At 44.1% G+C, this 25,413-nt stretch overlaps 1 protein-coding gene across 1 annotated transcript in view; it reads left to right on the forward strand.

Annotated features, from left to right (window-relative positions):
- The window catches only part of LOC140738133 (solute carrier family 49 member A3-like), a gene marked incomplete at its 5' end in the record, with an annotated part of 56,430 nt that overhangs the window by 26,450 nt on the left and 4,567 nt on the right, over positions 1–25,413 (forward strand). The window contains 4 exons of the mRNA XM_073065281.1: positions 5,041–5,157; positions 6,148–6,300; positions 11,614–11,771; positions 16,163–16,272. Coding sequence (XP_072921382.1) covers positions 5,041–5,157; positions 6,148–6,300; positions 11,614–11,771; positions 16,163–16,272 — 538 coding nt within the window. The remainder of the gene's footprint in view (positions 1–5,040; positions 5,158–6,147; positions 6,301–11,613; positions 11,772–16,162; positions 16,273–25,413) is intronic.

A 25,413-nucleotide genomic window follows, 5' to 3' on the forward strand; every position in this document is an offset into this window, starting at 1 on the left:
ACCTCCAGAAGACATGGTACATCATTTAAGACCCCTCACACCCTCTCCATGAACTGTTTGTTCTTCTGCCATCAGGTAAATGTTACAGGAGCATCAAAACTAAAACCACAAGGCTACTAAACAGCTTCCGCCCACAGGCAGTCAGACTGCTAAATAGCTGCTCTACCTGACTCTGCTTTGGAGACTTTTAACTTGCACTGGACCCTTATAACTTGTTTTTAACTGACATGTGGCTCTTGTGTTTTACTATTTATTGTTATGTTTATTATTTAGTGTTGCGTTTGTTATGTTATGATTGCACTGCTCCTGGGAAACGCTGTCTCATTCTGCCCTGCAGAGCTGATGTATGGTAAGAATGACAATAAAGTTTTTGAATCTTGAAGTTCTATAATTGTACCGAGGAGAGCATTCTGACAGGCTGCATCACTGTCTGGTATGGACGAGCTACTGCACAGGACCGAAAGAAGCTGCAGAGGGTTGTAAATCTAGTCAGCTCCATCTTGGGTACTAGCCTACAAAGTACCCAGGACATCTTCAGGGAGCGGTGTCTCAGGAAGGCAGCATCCATTATTAAAGACCTCCAGCACCCAGGGCATGCCCTTTTCTCACTGTTACCATCAGGTTGGAGGTACAGAAGCCTGAAGGCACACAGTCAGTGATTCAAGAACAGCTTCTTCCCCTCTGCCATCTGATTCCTAAATGGGCATTAAATCTTTGAACACTACCTCACTTTCTTTTTAATATACAGGCAGTCCCTCGGTTACGTACGAGTTCCGTTCCTGAGTCCATCTTTAAGTCGGATTTGTACATAAGTCGGAACAAGTACATCCGGTATTATTTAGCATCAGTTAGTCAAACGTTTGTCTTAGTATACAGTATATATTTTACCTTTCTATGCATATAAAACATTCAAGAAACTTATCTATTCCAATAATTAAACTGCTGAGTTGCTTAGTTATAATTGTAGCTTTCATTGGGGCAGGGCCTTTCACATGCTTTATTATTCTCACTTTATCCGTTATCCTTTAAAGTTGTTCCAAACATTGACCGACTGTAGCCTAACGCTTTTCCAATAACAGATGGCACTTCACCTCTTTCCAAACACTTTATTATTTCCACTTTATTTTCAATCGTGAATGCTTCCCATCAATGGAACAGAAACACTGCAGGTGGCGGGTCCTGAGCTGCACTGGCTCCCGAGGTCCGCTGGGTCCTAAGGACCACCGCACTGAATTTCCCGGGTCCTAAACTCCACCGCACTGAGGCAGGCGACAAGTGGGGTCTGTGCTGAGTTTGGGTATTTGATCCTCCACAATATTCCGCATGGGAATTTACACTGGAGGTGGCAGTGTTTTTTTTTTACAAGGTTGAGTTGCAAGCTCGACATCAACCCTGCGAGGCTGGGTTCGACGGAGCTTTCATTGTGTGCTGTGTCTGCGAGGCTGACTCCAGCAACGCCGTGGAAGTCCATAGCACGGGTATTCCCTTCTGCCGCCTGCGTGGGATGATAGGTCTATTGGGACCCTGAGGACTTGTGGAAACTGTGTGGTGGTTCCTTTCGAACTTATAGTCTTTTAACATCTTTGGACTATTTTTACTGTGCCCATGGTCTGTTTATTTTATCAATTATACTATTGTTTGCACTATTGTAACTATATGTTGTAACTACGTGGTTTTGTGCAGGTCTTGTAGCTTTAGTTTTTGATCTTGTTTTGTCTGGTGGATTTGGAGCTCCTTTCCGGGAAACGTGCTAAGGTGGTAGCATGATATTAATACGCAACAGCCTCTCTGGACTCTGGATTTGGGATTGCCAAACGTTATGTGGATTTTCTGGTGTAGTCTGTTTTGTCATGTGCTTTTGTGATATCATTCTGGTGGAACGTAATCTCATTTTCTAAACTGCATTGCATTTGTGGTTTCTAAATGACAATAAACTGGAAATGAACTGAACTGAACCTGGCAAGGGAGCGGTCTGTCACAAGATCGAACTCGGGATCCTTCGTTCTCGAGCCTGGCGCTGTTCTCATAGCGCCACCAGCCGACTGGAAATGGGGGTGGGGCTGGGTCAGGGTGAATCTTATTAAGAAAAATTTTAGCCAAATACAAAGTTAAACACTTACCACAGAGTCAACGGCAATGACTTAAAATGGCGGACAGCATTCATAAGTACGAGTTATGAATAAGTCGGACATTCGTAACTCAGGGACTACCTGTACAGTATTTATGTTTTTTGTAGGTTTTTAAATCTATTCAATATATGTATACTGTAATTGATTTACTTGTTTATTTTTTTTTCTCTTCTAGATTATGTATTGCATTGAACTGCTGCTGCTAAGTTAACAAATTTCACATCACATGCCAGTGACAATAAACCTGATTCTAATTCTGATTTACTTGCTGGAATCCAGAAGAATTAGGACAGATCTCTTTGAAACCTATCAAATTTTGATAGAATGGATATGATGTGAATATTTCCTATGGTGGGGCAGTCTAGGACCAGAGAGTACAGCTCAGGGTTGAAGAACAAAGAACAATACAGCACAGTACAGGCCATTCGGCCCACAATGTTGTGCTGACCCATAAACCCTGCCCCCCCCATTTAACCCTCCACCTTAAATTCCTCCATATACCTGTTTAGTAGTCTCTTAAATTTCACAAGTGTATCTACCTCCACCACTGGCTCAGGCAGTGCATTCCACACACCAACCACTCTCTGAATAAAAAACCTTCCTCTAATAGCCCCCTTGATTTCCTCCCCTTACCTTAAAGCCATGTCCTCTTGTATTGAGCAGTGGTGCCCTGGGGAAGAGGCGCTGGCTGTCCACTCTTATCTATTCCTATTAATATCTTGTATACCTCTATCATGTCTCCTCTTATCCTCCTTCTCTCCAAAGAGTAAAACCCTAGCTCCCTTAATCTCTGATCATTATCCATACTCTCTAAACCAGGCAGCATCCTGGTAAATCTCTTCTGTACCCCTTCCAATGTTTCCACATCCTTCCTATAGCGAGGCGACCAGAACTGGACACAGTACTCCAAGTGTGGCCTAACTAGAGTTTTTAGAGCTGCATCATTACATTGCGTCTCTTAAACTGTATCCCTCGACTTATGAAAGCGCACACCCCATAAGCTTTCTTAACTACCCTATCTATCTGTGAGGCAACTTTCAGGGATCTGTGGACATGTACCCCCAGATCCCTCTGCTTCTCCACACTCCCAAGTATCCTGCCATTTATTTTGTACTCTGCCTTGGAGTTTGTCCTTCCAAAGTGTACCACCTCACACTTCTCTAGGTAGAACTCCATCTGCCACTTATCAGCCCACTTCTGCATCCTATTAATGTCTCTCTGCAATCTTCGACAATCCTCTACACTATCTACACCACCACCAACCTTTGTGTCATCTGCAAACTTGCCAACCCACCCTTCTACCCCCACATCCAGGTCGTTAATAAAAATCATGAAAAGTAGAGGTCCCAGAACAGATCCTTGTGGGACACCACTAGTCACAACCCTCCAATCTGAATGTACTCACTCCACCATGACCCTCTGCCTTCTGCAGGCAAGCCAATTCTGAATCCACCTGGCCAAACTTCCCTGGATCCCATGCCTTCTGACTTTCGGAATAAGCCTACCGTGTGGTACCTTGTCAAATGTCTTACTAAAATCCATGTAGATCACATCCACTGCACTACCCTCATCTATATGCCTGGTCACCTCCTCAAAGAACTCTATCAGGCTTGTTAGACATGATCTGCCCTTCACAAAGCCATGCTGACTGTCCCTGATCAGACCATGATTCTCTAAATGCCCATAGATCCTATCTCTAAGAATTTTTTCCAACAGCTTTCCCACCACAGACGTAAGCCTCACTGGTCTATATTTACCCGGACTATCCCTACTACCTTTTTTGAACAAGGGGACAACATTCATCTCCCTCCAATCCTCTGGTACCATTCCCATGGACAACGAGTACATAAAGATCCTAGCCAGAGGCTCAGCAATCTCTTCCCTGGCCTTGTGGAGCAGCCTGGGGAATATTCCATCACGCCCCGGGGATTTATCCATCCTAATGTATTTTAACAACTCCAACACCTCCTCTCTCTTAATATCAACATGCTCCAGAACATCAACCTCACTCATATTGTCCTCACCGTCATCAAGTTCCCTCTTATTGGTGAATACTGAAGAGAAGATTTCATTGAGAACCTCGCTCACTTCCACAGCCTCCAGGCACATCTTCCCACCCTTATCTCTAATCGGTTCTATCTTCACTCCTGTCAACCTTTTGTTCTACACATAATTGAAGAATGCCTTTGGGTTTTCCTTTCCCCTACTCACCAAGGCCTTCTCATGCCCCCTTGCTCACCTCAGTCCCTTCTTAGGCTCCTTTCTTGCTACCCTATATTCAATAGAATCATCTGATCCTTGCTTCCTAAACCTTACATATGCTGCCTTCTTCCATCTGACTAGATTCTCCACCTCACTTGTCACCCATGGTTCCTTTACCCTACCATTCTTTATCTTCCTCATCAGGAGAAATTTATCCCTAACATTCTGCAATAGATCCTTAAACATCAATAACATGTCCATAGTACATTTCCCTGCAAAAGGATCATCCCAATTCACACCTGCAAGTTCTAGCCTTATAGCCTCATAATTTGCCCTTCCCCAATTAAAAATTTTCCTGTTCTCTAAATGGAGGGACATCCATTTAGAAGGAAGATGAAGAGGAGTTTCTTTAGCCAGAGAGAGGTATATCTACAGAATGGGTTGCCACAGGTGGCTGTACAAGCCAAGTCTTTGGGTGTATTTAAAGTGGAGGTTGTTAAATTCTTGATAATTCAAGGCATGAAGAGTTAAGGGGAGAAGGTAGAAGGATGGGGTTGAGTGGGAAAATGGATTAACCATGTTGAGATGGCTGAGCTGACTTGATTGTCTGAAGACCTATGTCATATGTCTGTCTGAATATTTGATGTAGGCATTGAAGATATAGATTTTTAGTTATGTTCTAACCTGTCCTTCGATTCTTAAATTGCAGTTATTGAAGAATAAGGCATACGTGATCCTGATGATCTGTTTTGGGGGAGGAGTCGGTGTTTTTACGTCCTTCTCTGCACTCTTACAGCAGATTGTTTGTGTCCGGGGATATTCAAATGTAAGGCCATAGTTTACAATTCATTTAATTGCTTCTTTTCCCATAAAACATCAACTTTTCCTGGAACAAAACTGGCATTTACACTTGAAAAATGATGGGTGGTTGTTTTTGTTGGAGGATATCAGGTCTGCATCAATACTGAACATTTAATCGAGAGGTCGAATGTAGAACAGACATCATAGCACTGTGCAGGCCCTTTGGCCCACAATGTAGCAATGACCCTTTAACTTACCCTAACATCAATCGAACCCTTCCCTCCTAAATGGCCGTACATTCTCCTATCATCCATGTGTCTGTCTGAGTGTCTCTTAAATGTCCCTAATGTACCTGCATCTACCATCACCCCTAGCAAGGTGTTCCACGCGCCTACCACTCTCAAATCTTACAGCACTTGACTCAGTGCCCTGACAAAGAAAAACCAACACAACATAAGGCTTCTTAACCCACCCTATCAAATGATGCAACACCTGTGAAGTGTGGAGCTCGGGCTACATTCTGGCTGGTAACTGCTGCTGGAGACACTGGAAATTACTATCTGTGTCTTTGGCTGCTTCACGGGTATCTCTACCTAGACACTAGACTTCACAGCCATTATTGAGAGGAAAGGAATAGCTGATGGTCTTTGTTCCAAACCCTCATTCCCCCATGACTGCTCCACCCCACGACTCCCTTCATTGTCCCATGGCCCCTCTTCCCCCCCCCCCATGGCCCCCCAGGAACCCATCTTCTCCCATCACCCCCAAGAAACCATCCGTCCCCCACAACCAACTCCCCCTCTCCTACTGCCCCCATACAACACCCCTTTCCCCCACAACACCCTTCCCCTCACCCACAACCTCCCTCCAGTCATTGGGTTTGTGGGATGGTTGGGCAGTAACTGGGATTAGATCAAACTAAGCAGAGATGCATTACAAGTGTGTGGAAGGTTCTTCTGTTGTGAGTATAATTCCTGTTTGGTTTATATCATGATATTTTTCCTCTTTGTGACAGAGTTTTGCAGGGATCTGTGGAGCCTTGTTTATTGTGTTTGGCATTGTGGGTGCATTCCTGCTTGGATTATACGTGGACAAAACAAGACATTTTATGGAAACTACGAAAATTAACTTTTGTCTCACTGCTTTAGCCTGCATTGGCTTTGCACTAGTAAGTATCCTCAATACCTCAATACTCAGTATTTCTCTAATACCTTCAAATACTCAATTCTTCCCTAATACCCCAATTTCAAGTAATTCCCTAATACCCCAAAATACCCCTAATACTCAGTACTTCACTAATGCCCCAATACCCTCATTACTCAGTACTTTCCTAATACCTCAATGCCCTCAGTACTCGTACTCCTAATATTCAATACTTCCCCAATACTCTCAATACTCAGTGCTTCCCTAATAGCCCCAAATACTCCAATACTCAGTACTTCCCTAATACCCTCAATACTCAGTACTTCCCTATACCCTAAATACTCTGTACTTCCTTAATACCCTAATACCCTCATTACTCAGTACTTCCCTAATACCCCAAATATTCCCAATACTCAGTACTTCCCTAATACCCCAATACTGATACTTCCCTAATACCCAATACCCTCAATGCTCAGTACTTCCCTAATACTCCCAATACTCAGTAATTCCCGAATACCCTCAATACTCAGTACCGTGGATTCTGGTTAATTAGGACACATTGGGACCAGTATACGGATGGTGTTGAGGAAACAGAGAGCCTGCAGAGACTTAGATAGTTTAGGGGAATGGGCAAAGAAGTGGCAAATGAAATACAATGTTGGAAAGTGTATGGTCATGCACTTTGGTGGAAGAAATAAACGGGCAGATTATTATTTAGATAGGGAGAGAATTCAAAATGCAGAGATGCAAAGGACTTGGGAGTCCTTGTACGTGATACCTGACACAATATGTACATAAGCCTACAAGAGGAGAGGCTGTGCTTGATCTGTATTGGGAAATGAACCTGGTCGGGTGTCAGGTCTCTAGAGCATTTTGGATATAGTCATCATAATACTTTCTCCTTTACCATAGCATTGGAGAGGGATAGGAACAGACAAGTTAGGAAAGCATTTAATTGGAGTAAAGGAAATATGAAGCTATCAGGCAGGAACTTGGAAGCATAAACTGGGACCGGATGTTCTCAGGAAAATGTACTTCAGAAATGTGGCAAATGTTCAGGGGATATTTGAGTGGTATTCTGCAGAGGACAATTCCAATGAGACAGGGAAAGGATGGTAGGGTACAGGAACCGTGGTGTACAAAGGCTGTTGAAAATCTAGTCAAGAAGAAAAGGAAAGCTTATGAAAGGTTCAAAAAACTAAGTAATGATAGAGATCTAGAAAATTTAAGGCTAGCAGGAAGGAGCTTAAGAATGAATTTAGGAGAGCCACAAGGGGCCATGAGAAGGCCTTGGCAAGCAGAATTAAGGAAAACCCCATTCTACAAGTATGTTAAGAGGAAGAAGATAAGACGTGAGAGAATATAACCAATCAAGTGTGACAGTGGAAAAGTGTGAGGAACCGGAGGAGATAGCAGTGGTACTTAATGAATACTTTGCTTCAGTATTCACTACGGAAAAGGATCTTGGCAATTGTAAGGATGACTTACAGTGGATTGAAAAGCTTGAGCATATAGACATTAAGAAAAGGGATGCGCTGGAACTTTTGGAAAGCATCAAGTTGGATAAATCTTTGGGACGGGATGAGATGTACCCCAGGCTACTGTGGGAAGCGAGGGAGGAGATTGCTGAACTTCTGGTGATGACCTTTGAATCATCAATGGGAATGGGAGAGGTTTCGGAGGATTGGAGGGTTGCAGATGTTGTTCCCTTATTCAAGAAAAGGAGTAGAGATAGCCCAGGAAATTATAGACCAGTGAGTCTTACTTCAGTGGCTGGTAGGTTGACGGAAAAGATCTTGAGGAGCAGGATTTATGAACATCTGGAGAGGCATAATATGATTAGGAATAGTCAGCATGGCTTTGTCAAAGGCAGGTTGTGCCTTACGAGCCTGATTGAATTTTTTAGGGTGTGACTAAACACATTGAAGATAGAGCAGTAGATGTAGTGTATATGAATTTCAGCAAGGCATTTGATAAGGTACCCCATGCAAGGCTTATTGAGAAAGTAAAGAGGCTTTGTTGTTCCAGAATTAGCTTGCCCACAGAAGGCAAAGAGTGATTGTAGATGGGTCATATTGTACATGGAGGTCAGTGACCGGTGGTGTTCCTCAGGGATCTGTTCTGGGACCTTACTCTTTGTGATTTTTATAAATGACCTGGATGAGGAAGTGGATGGATGGATTAGTAAATTTGCTGATGGTACAAAGGTTGGTGGTGGTGTGGATAGTGTGGGGGGCTGTCAGAGGTTACAGCGGGACATCGGTAGGATGCAAAACTGGGCTGAGAAGTGGCAGATGGAGTTCAACCTGGATAAGTGTGAGGTGGTTCATTTTGTTAGGCTGAATATAGTATTAATGGTAAGACTCTTGGCAGTGTGGAGGATCAGAGGGATCTTGGGGTCCGAGTCCATAGGATACTCAAAGCAGCTATGCCAGTTGGCTCTGTGGTTAAGAAGGCATACGGTGCCATTGGCCTTCATCAATCATGGGATTGAGTTTAGGAGCCGTGAGGTTATGTTGCAGCTATATAGGACCCTGGTCAGACCCCACTTGGAGTAGTGTGCTCAGTTCTGGTCACCTCACTGCAGGAAGGATGTGGAAACTATAGAAAGGATGCAGAGGAGATTTACAAGGATGTTGCCTGGATTGGAGAGCATGCCTTATGAGAATAGTTTGAGTAAACTCGGCCTTTTCTCATTGGAGCGGCAGAGGATGAGAGGTGACCTGATAGAGGTGTATAAGATGATGAGTGGCATTGATTGTGTGGATCTTTTTCTCAGGGCTGAAGTGGCTAACACGAGAGGGTACAGTTTTAAGGTGCTTGGAAGAAGGTACAGAGGAGATGTCAGGGGTAGATTTTTTACACAGAGAGTGGTGAGTGCGTGGAATGAGCTGCCAGCGGTGATGGTGGAAGTGGATATGATAGGGTCTTTTAAGAGACTCCTGTATAGATACATGAAGCTTAGAAAAATAGAGGGCTATGGGTATCCCTAGGTAATTTCTACATGTTCAGTACAGCATTGTAGGCTGAAGGGCCTGTATTGTGCTGTAGGTTTTCTATGGTTCTACGATACCCTAAAGGTTAACCTCCAGGTTGAGGCAGTGGTTAAGAAGGCGAATGCAATGTTGGCCTTCATTTCTTGAGGTATAGAATATAAGAGCAGGGATGTGATGTTGAGGCTCTCTAAGGCATTCATGGGACCACATGGAGTACTGTGTGTAGTCTTGTGCTCCTTATTTTAGTAAGGATATATTGACATTGGAGCGGGTTCAGAGAAGATTCACGAGAATGATCCAGGAATGAAAGGGTTACCGTATGAGGAACGTCTGGCAGCTCTTGGGCTGTATTCCCTGGAGTTCAGGAGAATGAGGGGGGATCTCATAGAAACGTTCCAAATGCTAAAAGACCTGAACAGATTAGATACGGCAAAGTTATGTCCCATGGTAGGGGAGTCTAGGACAAGAGGGCACAACTTCAGGATTGAAGGACACCCAATTCAAACAGGGATGCTTTACTTTAGTTAGAGAGTGGTAAATCTGTGGAATTTGTTGCCACAAGTGGCTGTGGAGGCCAAGTCATTGGGTGTATTTAAGACAGAGATAGATAGTTTCTTGATTAGCCAGGGCATCCAAGGGTATGGGGAGAAGGCAGGGGAGTGTGGATGACTGGAAGAATTGGATCAGCCCATGATTGATTAGTGGGGTAGATTTGATGGGCTGAATGGCCTACTTCTGCTCCTGTATCTTATGGTCCGAATACAGAAAGACCACAGGGGTTATGGAAAGAAAAGACATCAACCCCCACCCCCTCCCCGCATGAAAAAGAAACAAAACTTGCAAACCTCAAACCAAACCCTCTCCCACACAGAAAAAAACAGGGACAATACCATCAAACTCGCAACCCTCTCTCTCACAGACAAACACCAACAAGATCATCAGACCCCATATCCCCAACTCCCTCTTTGCACGAAAATAAACGTATCGTCCGCTCGCCATTTGATAAAAAGAAAGCACGGAAAACTGATGGAGACCAATATAAACTGCAGTCTAATTTAGATTATGGACTGACTTCATTGTCTTCCTACATGAAGTTGAAATTAAAAAAACAAAACGATAAAAAATATCACTGCTTTTTGAATCCGCATCCATCGGCCCTAATGTAATGTAATGTAACACAAGCACATGCAACTGACTCTGCAATTTTTGAACTGTTTTAGTTCTCAGCACAGTATCGTGACTAACAGCCACACAAGTGCACACGACTAACAATATTTAGAAACTTCTCAGGAATAGTCTCCCATCCCAATTAAATGGCATAGTCTTCCAAATATATGGAGGGAATCCTGGATATTTCCTTGATTTTTTGTTCTTTAAGAATTGTCCTGATGAACTGATGGCCCAGTTAACCAGAACTAACTGTATATATTCACTTGAAAGATGCTGCTGCAGGTATCTATGACTGGTTTATTTCCCCTCTGGTTGGCCCAGGGCGGAGGAACACTGGTCAAATGCCATGTCTGCAGGAACAAGAAATGCCCAGGCACAGGAAGCATTTATACACAAGGACAAATGAACATTTTAAAGATGAGGTATTGGGGGCAGGAGATAATCAGGGTTGTCCAGTACTGGAGGGAGGCTAGTCAGACACCAGTGAACTAGGTCAGCATGGTGGGACTGGAGGGGAGTCTGTCAGACAAGAGTGTAATGGATGGAATTGAATGGGTGGAAAAAAGTGTCTCCCCTCTCCTGGGGAAACCAATTATCCAGATAGCTGGGAGAAGGATACACAGTTTGTGAGACTTAGTATGACTCAAGGCTTCCTGTGATTTAATACGACACATTTGTCACTCATCTGGGACTAGGAAACTGAAAGGCCTAGAGTTAGGATTGGTGTGGCATTAAGTTAGCAAATTCCCAAATCTGGTGCTGAGAGCACTGACCTGAATACTCACAGGTTCAAACAGGAAAATAAGGTAAATTCCATGCCAACTTTGGATTATTGGACATGAGCGAGATCCAGGTTCTGGTCTGTGATGGCCTTGAGTGCAGGCCTGGTTCCCCTTCTACTGGCAAAGCCCCCTTGTGGGCAGCAGGTACAGATGGGCAGGATCGCAGTGTTGAGTGCTGCACTGTTAAATGATTTAAGGTTCAAGTGCAACTATGTGTGCCATATACTAACATGACAAGTGGATTTAGAAGGTAGTGAACTCCCAGATATTTACCTATCTGTGAGTGAAAGGATGGATTGGATTGTTCTGACTAGGTTGGTGAAGGGGAGATTGTAGTGAATGCTATGGAAGTTCTCAGAACGTCACTGTGTTGATATTGTCCACCTGCAGGTCTCTCGAATGCATGGACAAAAGTTCCTGCTGGCCCTGGTATGTTCCCTATTCGGCTTCTTTGGCTTCTCCATCTATCCAGTGGGCATGGAGCTTGCCGTGGAATGTTCATACCCTGTGGGGGAAGCAACATCTGCTGGACTCATTTTTGTCTCTGGGTAATTAATAATTGCATTTAAATTTTATATCTATTTCCCACGACTTTCTCTCTCGACCGTTGGATTGTATAATCAGAAACTACACTGTCAAACATTATAATTCAGAGCACATACACATGCATACACATACACCCTTGCTGTTGTCCTTTTGAGACTTGTGACCATATGAGCAAAAAATCAGCAAACATTTTACAAAGTGACCAACTGGTTCTGCAGTGCTGCATCTTTTGGCTCCTGTACCTCTTCCCAGATGGTTGCAATGCGAAGAAGGCATGTTCTGGGTGAATGTGGGGTGTGTGTTTTGAAACTCCTGTACTTCTTCTCCGATAGTAGCAATGAGGAGATGGCATGTCCTGGGTGATGGGTTAGGTTTCAGGGAGAAGGAGGCAAAGATTCACCACTGACATTGTTCCAGTTATCAATTTAACAATAGTTTCTTATTGGAAAGGTAATTGTTATCTTCTCACATTTTTTTGGAGGTTGCACTGGCATTTTTGTGATAAATACAAAAAGAACTAAAAGGTTGTAGTCATATAGCAAAGGAACAGGCCTTTCAGAATCAGAATCAGGTTTATTATCACCGGCATGTGAGGTGAAGTTTGTTAACTTAGCAGCAGTTCAATGTAATACATAATCTACCAGAGAGCAAAAATAATAATAATAAATAAAACAAGTTAATCAATTACGTATATTGAATAGATTTTTTAAAATGTGCAAAAACAGAAATATTGCGTATTTTTTAAAAAAAGTGAGGTAGTGTCCAAAGATTCAATGTCCATTTAGCAATCAGATGGCAGAGGGGAAAAAGTTGTTCCTGAATCGCTGACTGTGTGCCTTCAGGTTTCTGTACCTCCTACATAATGGTAATAGTGAGAAAAGGGCATGCCCAGGGTGCTGGAGGTCCTTAATAATGAACGCTGCCTTCCTGAGACACCACTCCCTAAAGATGTCCTGGGTACTTTGTAGGCTAGTACCCAAGATGGAGCTGACTAGATTTACAACCTTCTGCAGCTTCTTTCAGTCCTGTGCAGTAGCCCCTCCATACCAGACGGTGATGCAGCCTGTCAGAATGCTCTCCACGGTACAACTATAGAGGTTTTTGAGTGTATTTGTTGACATGCCAAATCTCTTCAAACTCCTAATAAAGTATAGCTGCTGTTTTGCCTTCCTTATAACTACATTGATATGTCAGGACCAGGTTAGATGCTCAGAGATCTTGACACCCAGGAACTTGAAACTGCTCACTCTCTCCACTTCTGATTCCCCTATGATGATTGGTAATTGTTCCTTTGTCTTACACTTCCTGAAGTCCAGAATCAGCTCTTTCGTCTTACTGACGTTGAGTGCCAGGTTGTTGCTGTGGCACCACTCCACTAGTTGGCATATCTCACTCCTGTACACCCTCTCATCACCACCTGAGATTCTATCAGCAATGGTTGTATCATCAGCAAATTTATAGATGGTATTTGAGCTATGCCTAGCCACACAGTAATGTGTATATAAAGAGTAGAGCAGTGGGCTAAGCACACATCCCTGAGGTGTGCCATTGTTGATCGTCAGCGAGGAGGATATGTTATCACCAATCTGCACAGATTGTGGTCTTCCAGTTAGGAAATCGAGGATCCATTTGCAGAGGGAGGTACAGAGGCCCAGGTTCTGCAACTTCTCTATCAGGATTGTGGGAATGATTGTATTAAATGCTGAGCTATATTCGATGAACAGCATCCTGAGGTAGATGTTTGTTTTGTCTAAGTGGTCTAAAGCCATGTGAAGAGCCATTGAGATTGCGTCTGCAGTTGACCTATTGTGGTGATAGGCAAATTGCAATTGTTACAGGTCCTTGCTGAGGCAGGAGTTCAGTCTAGTCATGACCAACCTCTCAAAGAATTTCATCACAGTCGATATGAGTGCTACCGATCGATAGTCATTAAGGAAGCCCATATTATTCTTCTTAGGCACTGGTATAATTGTTGAATTTTTGAAGAAAGTGGGAACTTCTGCCTGTAGCAGTGAGAGGTTGAAAATGTCCTTGAATACTCCCGCTAGTTGGTTGGCACAGGTTTTCAGAGCCTCACCAGATACAACATCGGGACCTTCTGCCTTGCAATGGTTCACTCTCTTTAAAGACAGTCTAACATCGGCCTCTGAGATGGAGATCATAAGGTCACCAGGTGCAGCAGGGATCTTAACAGCTGTAGTTGTGTTCTCCTTTTCAAAGAAGGCATTAAGTTCATCTGGTAGTGAAGCAACGCTGCCATTCATGCTACTGGGTTTCGCTTTGTTGGAAGTAATGTCTTGCAGACCCTACCAGAGTTGTTGTGCATCCGATGTCGCCTCCAACCTCATTTGAAGTTGTCTCTTCACTCTTGAAATAGCCCTCCGCAGATCATACCTGGTTTTCTGGTACAGGCCTGGGTTGCCAGACTTGAATGCCACAGATCTAGCCTTCTGCAGACAGCGTACCTCCTGGTTCATCCACGGATTTTGGTTTGGGAATGTACAGTAAGTCTTGTGGGCACACACTCATCCACAAAGTTTTTAATGAATTTGGTAACAACTGCAGCACACTCATCCAGGTTTGAAAATGAATCCCTGAATACAGTCCAGTCCACCGATTCAAAGCAGTCCTGTAGGTGCTGCTGTGCTTCCCTTGTCCATACCTTCTTGGTCCTCATTACTGGTGCTGCAGTCTTCAGTCTCTGCCTGTACTCAGGGAGTAGACGTACAGCCAGGTGATCAGACTTCCGGAAGTGAAGTCGTGGAATAGCACGGTAGGCATTCTTGATGGTGGTGTAGCAATGGTCCAGTGTGTTGTTTCCTCTGGTATTGCAAGTGACCTGTTGATGGTAATTGCTAAGTGACTTTTTTCAGACTAACCTGGTTAAAATCTCCCAAAATGATGGTGAAGGTATTAGGGTGCGCTGTTTTGTGCATGTTGATCCCCCATTGCTCAGATCATTTAAAGCCTGATTGACATTGGCCTGAGGTAGAACGTAAACTGCTACCAAAATGACCCCGGAGAACTCCTGTGGTAGGTAAAAAGGACGACACTTTACTGCTAGATATCCCAGGTCTGGTGAGCAGAATTGGGACAGCTCTGATATATTTGTGCACCAAGAAGAGTTGATCATGAGGCATACTCCTCCACCTCTGCTTTTTAGAGACTCTATAGATCTATGCTGACAGTGTATAGTAAACCCGTCGATCTAAATCGCTGTATCCGGTACAGAAGGGTTTAACCAGGATTCCGTAAAACAAAGGACACATGCGGTCCTAATGTCCCTCTGATTCAGCACCCTAGCTCTGAAATAATCGATTTTATTCACCAGAGCCTGCATGTTCACCAGCAAGATAGTTGGTATTGGGAGTTTAAAACCCTGTTTCCTTAAATGCACTTGTAATCCTGATCTACACCCGAGCTTCCACCGAGGTGTCCTCCAAGGGCACTTCCGACCACAGTCGGTGTTGTTTCCGTTGGTTTTAAGCAGTGATAGTTCATTTAAGTGCATTAAGATATCTTTGTTGACTATACTGACCTTGGAAGCAGTTGTGTTTTTTAGCTGTATCAGGCTGAAACTGGAATATTTAATCGTATCCATTAAGAGTACTGCTGCTACTCAAGTCATGCCTAGGCGCCCAACTGCTCTGTGCTGACCAAGATTCCCTTCTAAGATTCCCACCGTATCTATGCCCCTCATGATCTTGTGCACCTCTACAAGATCTCCCCTCATTCTCCTACGCTGCAGTGAAAAAATTACAATCTGCTCAACCTCTTCCTGGTAATGTCCTCATAAATCTTCCCTGTAGCCTTTCCGACCTAGTGTCATCGTCTCTTTAACCAAACCTGAAGACAGTTATTCCTAACGTGGCCTAGGTCTGGGAACTGTAAGTGCTGAGACTTTATTCAGACTATCCTTAAATTTATGCTATTGTATTCAGAATGAAATCATAAATATTACAACAAAGTTAGCAGAATGCAGTTTGTAAACACGAGATTCTGCAGATGCTGGAAATCCAGAGCAACACTCACAAAATGTTGGAGGAACTCAGCAGGTCAGGCAGCATCTGTGGAGAGGAATAAACAGTTGACATCGTCAGGACACATAATCCAGATTTCAGATCAGATTTGTTGCTGGGTACAAGGTTCTTTCAGTCAAGTACATGTTGAAATGCCTGTATCTGGCCCAGCCCCAGGCAGGTATGCATGGCATGGCGTGGCTATGGTGATTCACTTGCGGAATAGAATTTTCAAATAACTTAATGCTGTCAGCCATTTGTAAACAAGTATCTGATTGTAGTACACTATCGGGTTTAACCTCTGTCCGCCTCTGCTTTCATAAGCAGCTCCAAGGAGTACCGGATCTAACCTCTTTCTACCTCTCCTTTCACAGGCAGCTCCAAGGTGCTCTGTTTATTCTCTTTTTGCCTGCACTTGCTCAGCCAGTGACCAGTGATGGTTCTGCATGTCAAGTTGGTGTAGGAGCAACACTCGATTGGACAAGTTAGTACATCTGCTTCTTACTCAAAAACGCAGAGATAATTTATTTAGAGGAGAGGCTTTTCCAACTTTGCCAACTGGGAGGAATTGATTTGGTGGATAAATAGAGAGCTATTGGGTGAAAGGTGAGGAATAGTGAGCTTATTGGGTAAAAGGTGATGAATAGAGAGCTTATTGGGTAAAAGGTAAGGAACAGTTTAGGTTTTCCACCCAGTGGCAAGGGGTTTGTGATCAGTGAAAGCTCAAAGAAACCTACAAAGTTTCACTGTGATCTGTGGTGTGGAATTCGCCAGGTGTTAAACACTCTTCATACATTAACCCTTTCATTCCTGGAATCATTCTTGTGATTCTCCTCTGAACCCTCTCCAATGTCAGCACATCCTTTCTTAGATAAGGGGCCCAAAGCTCCTCAAAATACTGTGAGGCTTCACCAGTGCTTTATAAAGCCTCAGCATTACATCCTTGCTTTTATATTCTAGTCCTCTTAAAATGAATCCTAACCTTGCATTAGTATTCCTCTCAACATGTAAATTAACCTTTAGGGAATCCTACATGAGATCTCCTTTGCACCTCTAAGTTTTGAATTTTCTCCCAGTTTAGAAAATAGTCTACGCCTTTATTTCTTCCACCAAACTGCACGACCATACACTTCCTGAAACTGTATTTCATCTGCCACTTTATTGCTCATTCTCCTAATTTGTCCTTCAGCAGCCTCACTGCTTCCTCAACACTACTTGCCCTTCCATCGATCTTTATATCATTAGCAAACTTAACCACAAAGCCAACAATTCCATCATCTAAATCATTGACGTATAGCGTAGAAAGAAGCAGTCCCAACACAGATCCCTGTGGAACACCACTAGTCACTGGCAGCCAACCAGTAAAGGCTCTCTTTAATTGAATTCAATTCAATTCAAGTTTAATTGTTCCTACAGGGTCAAGATGCAGACACGTTACCAACAGTCACACACAGTTAACACACACAAAATCACATTCAAGAAATCAGTCCTGACACCCACCACCACCCCCCAGAGATGCCTCAGCTTGATACATTCCTCTCACAAACCCACATAGAATACCAGTAAAAATATGACTCAGATATACATATCCCTCTCTCCCTCCCTTTCTCTTTCTACCCCCCTCCCTCTCCACCTCTCTCTTCACCTGCCCCATTCCCTCCCCATTCCCCATACCCCACACTCCACTCCCCATCCCTCCACCCCTATCCCCTCTCTCCCACCCCTCACCCTGCTCCCTCTCTCCCACCCTCATTCCTTCTCTATGAGTGTCAGGGAGCAGGAGTGAGTGCCATTGCTATTACAAAGGAAAAATTCTAGACATACTCAAAGATCTTAAGGTGGATAGGTCACCTGTGCCAGATGGACTTACATACCAGAGTCCTGAGAGAGATTGCTGAAGAGATAACAGATTCATTGGTCATGATCTTTCAAGAATCACTAGAGTCTGGCATGGTCCCGGAGGACAGGAAGATAGCAAATGTCTCTCCACTCTTTAAGAAGAGAGGAAGGCAAAAGAAAGGAAATTATTGACCAGTTAGTGTAAACTCAGTGATGGGAAGTGTTGGAGTCTATAACTAAGGATGAGATTTCCGGGTACTTGGAGACTAATGATAAATAAGACAAAGACAGCATGGTTTCTGTAAGGAGAAATCATGCTTGACAAATAGAACATAGAATAGTACAGCACAGTACAGGCCCTTTGGCCCACAATGTTGTGCTGACCCTTAAACCCTGTCTCTCATATAACCCCCCCCACCTTAAATTCCTCCATATACCTGTCTAGTAGTCTCTTATCTGTTAGAGTTCTTCAAGGAAGTAACAACAGAATGGACAAAGGAGAGGCAATGGATGTCATTGATTTGGATTTTCAGAAGGCATTTGATAAGGTGCCACACATGAGGCTGCTTAACAAGATAAAATCCTATGGTGTTACAGGAATGATACTGGCATGGATAGCGGAATGGCTGAAAGGCAGGAGGTAGCAAGTGGGAATGAAGGGGGCTTTTTCTGGTTGGTTGCCAGTGTCTAGTGATGTTCCTCAGGGGTCTGTATTGGGATCGCTGCTTTTCACGTTATTTGTCGATGATTTGGATAATGCAATTGATGGCTTTTTGGCAAAGTTTGTGGATGATACGAAGATAGGTGGAGGGGTAGGTAGTCCTGAGGAAGCAATCCGATTGCAGCAGGACTTAGGCAAATTGGGAAAATGTGCAAAAAGAGGCAGATGGAATATAGTGTTGGGAAATATACAATAATGCATTTTGGTAAAAGGAACAATAGTGCGGACTGTTATCTAAATGGGAAGAAAATTCAAACATCAGAGGTGCAGAGGGGTTTGGGAGTCCTCCTGGAAGACTCCCGGAAGGGTAATTTACAGGTTGAGTCTGTGGTAAAGAAGGCAAATAAAATGTAGGCATTTATTTCAAGGGGAATAAAATATAAAAGCAAGGAGATAATGCTGAGCCTTTATAAGACACTAGTCAGGCTGCACTTGGAGTATTGTCAACAGTTCAGGGCCCGATATCTCAGAAAGGAAGTGTTGTCAGAGAGAGTCCAGGGGAGGTTCACGATGATTCCAGGAATGAAGGGGTTAACCTCTGAGCAGCGTTTGGCAGCTTTTGGGCCTGTACTCACTGGAATTTAGAAGAACGCATGGGAATCTCATTGAAATCTACAGAATGTTGAAAAGGACTGGATTGGGTGGATGTGGAGAGTTGGATCTTCTTAAAAACATCAAGATTGATAAGTCCCCAGGGCTGGATGTGATATACCCCAGGTTGCTGTGGGAAGTGATTGACAGAAGAGATCGCTGGAGCAGAGGCTGGCGGGGAGGTGCCGGAGGATTGGAGAATGGCAAATGTAGTTCCCTTGTTTAAACAAGGTATTAGGGAGAACCCTGGGAACTATAGACCGGTGAGTCTTGCGTCAGTGGTCTGCAAACTATTGGAAAGGATTCTTGAGGATAGGATCTGCAATCATTTGGAGAAGTACAGTCTACTCATGGATAGTCAACATGGCTTTGTGAAAGGAAGGCCATGCCTAACAAGCCTAATTCAGTTGTTTGAAGAAGTAACAAAAGAAATTGATGAGGGTAGGGCAGTAGTTGTGGTCTACGTGGGTTTTAGCAAGGCATTTGACAAGGTCCCCCACGAGAGACTCATCCAGAAAGTCATGAGGCATGGGATCAGTGAAACCTTGGCTGTTTGGATAAAAAAATTGGCTTACAGGAAAAGGGTAGTAGTGGAAGGAAAGTATTCTGCCTGGAGGTCGGTGACTAGTGGAATGCCGCAGGGATCTGTCCTGGGACCCCTGTTATTTGTGATTTTTATAAATGACCTGGATGTAGAGGTGGAAGGATGGGTGAGTAAGATTGCAGATGACACAAAGATTGGAGGAGTTGTGGATGGAGCTGTAGGTTGTCGAAGGTTACAAGAGGATATAGACAGGCTGCAGAGTTGTGCAGAAAAGTGGCAGATGGAGTTCAATCCGGATAAGTGTGCGGTGATGCATTTTGGAAGGACAAACCAGAAAGCTGAGTACAGGGTTAATGGTCGGTTACTTAAGAGTGTGGATGAACAGAGGGACCTTGGGGTTCAAATCCATACATCCCTCGTGCTGCACAGGTTGATAGGATAGTTAAGAAGGCCTATGGGATGCTAGGCTTCATTAATAAGGGGATTGAGTTCAGGAGTAGAGAGTTCATGTTGCAACTCTACAAATCTCTGGTGAGACCACACTTAGAGTACTGTGTTCAGTTCTGGTCACCTCATTATAGGAAGGATGTGGAAGCTATGGAGAGGGTGCAGAGGAGATTTACCAGGATGGAAAACAAGTCTTATGAGGCAAGGTTAGCAGAGCTGGGACTTTTCTCTTTGGAGCATAGAAGGATGAGAGGGGACTTGATAGAGGTCTTACAAGATTATGAGAGGGATAGATAAGGTGAATAGCCAATACCTGTTTCCCAGGGCACGAATAGCAAACACCAGGGAGCAGATGGACAAAGTTAAGGGAGGGAAGTTTAGGGGAGACATCAGGGGTAAGTTTTTTACACAGAGAGTTGTGAGTGCCTGGAATGACTTGCCAGGGATGGTGGTGAAGACTAAAACATTAGGGGTATTTAAGAGCCTCTTGGACAGGCACATGGATGAAAGAAAAATAGAGGGTTATGGGGTAGTGTGGGTTTAGTACTTTATTTTTAAGGAATATAGGGGTCGGCACAACATCGAGGGCCAAAGGGCCTATACTGTGCTGTAGTATTCTAGTCTCTCGGATGTTTCCTATAGTTGGGTATCCAGAACTTGAGGGCACAGCCTCAAAATTATGGGGTGACCTTTTAGGAGAGAGGTAAGGAGGAATATTTTTAGCCAGAGAGTAGTTAATCTGTGGAATACTCTGCCATAGACTTCGGTGGAGGCCAAGTCCATTTGTATATTTAAGGCGGAAGTTGATAAGTTTCCTGATTGGTCAGGGCATCAAAGGATATGGCGAGAAAGCAGGTGTATATGGTTGAGTGGGATCCAGGATCAGCCATGATGGAATGAGGGAGCAGTCTCGATGGGCTGAATGCCTTAATTTGGCTCCTATGCCTTCACTTTATGGTCTCATTATCTAAATCATTGACATACAATGTGGAAAGTAGCAAGTACAATACTGAGCCCTAAGGAACACCATTAGTTACTGGCAGCCAACCAGAAAAGGCTCCTTGTATTCCCACTTGCTGCTTCCTGTTTGTCTCTCTTTCCCTTCATGACGTTATGTGTCATAAATTTATGGAACACACACAGCACATTTCAGCCCATCTAGTCCATGCCAAACTATTCATCTACCTAGTCCCATCAATTTGCACCTGGATCATAGCCTTCCATAACCATCCAATCCAGATACTTATCCAAATTTTGCTTAAATGTTGAAATCAAACCTGCATGCACCACTTGTGCTGGCAGCTCATTCTACACCCTCACCGCTCTCTGAGTGAAGAAGTCAAAGTACATTTATTATCAAATTATGTTTGCAGTCTACATCCCTAATATTTGTCTTCCCACAGACAGCCATGAAACAGAGAAACACCATGTTCAATGATATCAAACACACAATGTGCAAAAAAAACAAATCACACAAATGGTGAAAAATAAGTGAAAACACAGAATATTAAATATCAACCACAGAGACCTTGGAAACAGTCTAGGAATGTTCAGTTTATCACTGTGTCATTCATTGACTGCAGGCCGCAGAGCCAGTCCGCCCTAATCAGAAAAGCAATAGAAAAGGGAGCAACCTGGAAGCAAAAACACATCTCAACATAAACGAGCGTCGTTTTGCAAGCAGCGGAGTGAGCCGGGAGCAGAGTGAAAGCTTAAGGGCTTGGGCTCAACGGGATTAGGTGGAAATGGGCGAGGCAAGGTAGGTTTAGTTTTCAATTTTTCCTGTTATTTGAGGAAAGGGGGAAGTGTGAGTGTGAGGGCAGCTTGTTGTTCTTGGTGTCGAATGTGGGAGGTCCTGGAGCCTCCTAGCCTCCCGGACGTCCACATCTATGCCAGATGCACCAAGCTACAGCTCCTAAGGGACCGTGTTGGGGAACTGGAGCTGAAGCTTGATGATCTTCGTCTAGTCAGGGAGAGTCAGGAGGTGATAGAGAGGAGTTACAGGCAGGTGGTCACACCCGGGCCACTGGAGGCAGACAGGTGGGTCACGGTTAGGAGGGGGAAGGGGAAGAGTCAGGTACCAGAGAGTACCCCAGTGGCTGTACCCCTTGGCAATAAGTACTCCTGTTTGGGTACTATTGGTGGGGACAGCCTACCTGGGGCAAGCAACAGTGGCAGTGCCTCCGGCACAGAGTCTGTCCCTGCAGCTCAGAAGGGTAGGGAAAGGAAGAGGAAAGCAGTAGTAATAGGGGACTCGATAGTTAGGAGGTCAGATAGGCGATTCTGTGGACGCAATCAGGAGACCGGGATGGTAGTTTGCCTCCCTGGTGCCAGGGTCCGGGATGTTTCCGATCACGTCCAAGATATCCTGAAGTGGGAGGGTGAGGAGCCAGAGGTCGTGGTACATATAGGTACCAGTGACACAGGTAGGAAAAGAGAAGAGGTCCTGAAAGGAGAATATAGGGAGTTAGGAAGGGAGTTGAGAAGAAGGACCGCGAAGGTAGTAATCTTGGGATTCCTGCCTGTGCCACGCGACAGTGAGATTAGGAATGGAATGAGGTGGAGGATAAATGTGTGGCTGAGGGATTGGACCAGGGGGCAGGGATTCAAATTTCTGGATCATTGGGACCTCTTTTGGGGCTGGTGTGACCTGTACAAAAAGGACGAGTTGCACTTGAATCCTAGGGGGACCAATATCCTGGCTGGGAGATTTGCGAAGGCTACTGGGGAGACTTTAAAGTAGAATGGTTGGGGGGTGGAAATCAAATTGAAGAGATTAGGAGAGAGGAGGTCAGTTCACAAATAGTGAAAGCTAGTAGACAGTGTGTGAGGGAGGATAGGCAGGTGACAGAGAAGGGGAGCACTCAGACCAAAGATGTAGGGAAGAAGGAAGAAAAAGATAATAAAGTTGTTTGCACCGTTAGGGATAAACAGAGAGGAAGAGGTGGAGAGTTTCTTAAATACATATATTTTAATGCTAGGAGCATTGTAAGAAAGGTGGATGAGCTTAGAGCATGGATTGATACCTGGAAATATGATGTTGTGGCTATTAGTGAAACATCATTGCAGGAGGGGTGTGATTGGCAACTAAATATTCCTGGATTTCGTTGCTTCAGGTGTGATAGAATCGGTGGGGGGGGGGGGGGCAAGAGGGGGAGGTGTTGCATTGCTTGTCAGAGAAAATATTACAGCGGTGCTTTGGCAAGATAGAGGGCTTATCTAGGGAGGCTATTTGGGTGGAATTGAGGAATGGGAAAGGTGTAGTAACACTTATAGGGGTGTATTATAGACCGCCTAATGGGGAGCGTGAATTGGAGGAGCAAATTTGTAGGGAGATATCAGATATTTATAGTAAGCACAAGGTTGTGATTGTGGGAGATTTTAATTTTCCACACGTAGACTGGGAAGCCCATTCTCTAAAAGGGCTGAATGGTTTCGAGTTTATAAAATGTGTGCAGGATAGTTTTTTGCAGCAATGCAGAGGGGTACCAACTAGAGAAGGGGCAGTGTTGGATCTCCTGTTAGGGAATGAGATAAGTCAGGTGACGGAGGTATGTGTTGGGGAGCACTTCAAGTCCAGTGATCACAATACCATTAGTTTCAATATAATTTAATGCTGATAAGTGTAAGGTGCTACATTTTGATAGGAATAATCAAAATAGGACATACATGGTAAATGGTAGGGCATTGAGGAATGCAGTAGAACAGAGTACCTAGGAATAATAGTGCATAGTTCCCTGAAGGTGGAATCTCATGCGGATAGGGTAGTGAAGAAAGCTTTTGGTATGCTGGCCTTTATAAATCAGCTCTACATAGAACATAGAATAGTACAGCACATTACAGGCCCTTCGACCCACAATGTTGTGCCGACCCTCAAACCCTGCCTCCCATATAACCCCCCACCTTAAATTCCTCCATATACCTATCTAGTTGTCTTTTAAACTTCACTAGTGTATCTGCCTCCACCACTGATTCGGGCAGTGCATTCCAGAGAGTGGATGGTGCGTGTTGGGATGTAATAGGAGTTGGGATGTAATGTTAAAATTGTACAAGGCATTGGTGAGGCCAAATCTGGAGTATTGTGTACAGTTCTGGTCACCGTATTATAGGAAAGAAGTCAACAAATTAGAGAGAGTACAGAGGAGATTTACTAGAATGTTAACACGAGTGAATCTGCAGATGCTGGAAATAAATAAAAACACAAAATGCTGGCAGAACTCAGCAGGCCAGACAGCATCTATGGGAGGAGGTAGTGACAACGTTTCAGGCCGAAACCCTTCATCAGGAGTCTCCTGATGAAGTGTTTCGGCCCAAGACCTCATCACTACCTCCTCCCATTGATGCTGTCCGGCCTGCTGAGTTCTGCCAGCATTTTGTGTTTTTATTAGAATGTTACCTGGGTTTCAGCACCTAAGTTACAGAGAAAGGTTGAACAAGTTAGGTCTTTTTTCTTTGAAGCCTAGAAGGTTGAGGGGGGACTTGATAGAGGTATTTAAAATTATGAGGGGGATAGATAGAGTTGACGTGGATAGGCTTTTTCCATTGAGAGTAGGGGAGATTCAAACGAGGACATGATTTGAGAGTTAAGGGGCAAAAGTTTAGGGGTAACACGAGGGGGAACTTTACTCAGAGAGTGGTAGCTGTGTGGAACGAGCTTCCAGTAGAAGTGGTAGAGGCAGGTTCGATTTTGTCATTAAAAAAAAATTGGATAGGTATATGGACAGGAAAGGAATGGAAGGCTATGGGCTGAGTGCAGGTAGGTGGGACTAGGTGAGAGTAAGCATTTGGCATGGACTGGAAGGGCTGAGATGGCCTGTTTCCGTGCTGTAATTGTTATATGGTTATAGAGTCCAATCTTCAAACGCGTTGCCCATGATCCAAGACTTCAGCAGCATCGAGGGAGAGGAAGAGATAGACCGGTCAAACACAGGCAGTCGGCACTGAATACCCACTTGCATTCCACTCTCGTCCTCGTTGATTTCAATCTTGCTCAACTCTTTCATCAGTGAGGTGGCGAGGAATGGAATCTCCCCTCATGTTCCCCTTAAATATTTCACCTTTCACCCTTAACCCTTGACCTCTGGTTGTAGTGTTACCCAATCTCATTGGAAAGAGCCAGCTTGCATTTACCCCATCTATACCCTTCATAATTCTGTATACCTCCATCAAATCTCCCCTCAGTCTCCTATGGCTCTGGGGAATACAGTCCAAACTTATTCAAACTTACCCTGGAAGTCAGGTCCTCCAGACCTGGAAACATCCTTGTAAAGTTTCTCTGCACTCTTTCAATCTTATTGACATCTTTCCTGAAGGTAGGTGACCAGACCAGTGTCCTGCTAATCACACCTGATATCCTGTATGCTGTCTGTACCATCCCATCCACTTGTGTTTCCTCCTTCAGGGATCTCAAAAGCACAGTCACTCAGTTCCTTCATCTCCCCTGACACTTCCATGTGACATCGCCCTGCACGGCTGTTATGGAG

Source organism: Hemitrygon akajei, chromosome 13 (assembly GCF_048418815.1).
Source record: "Hemitrygon akajei chromosome 13, sHemAka1.3, whole genome shotgun sequence".
NCBI lineage: Eukaryota > Metazoa > Chordata > Chondrichthyes > Myliobatiformes > Dasyatidae > Hemitrygon > Hemitrygon akajei.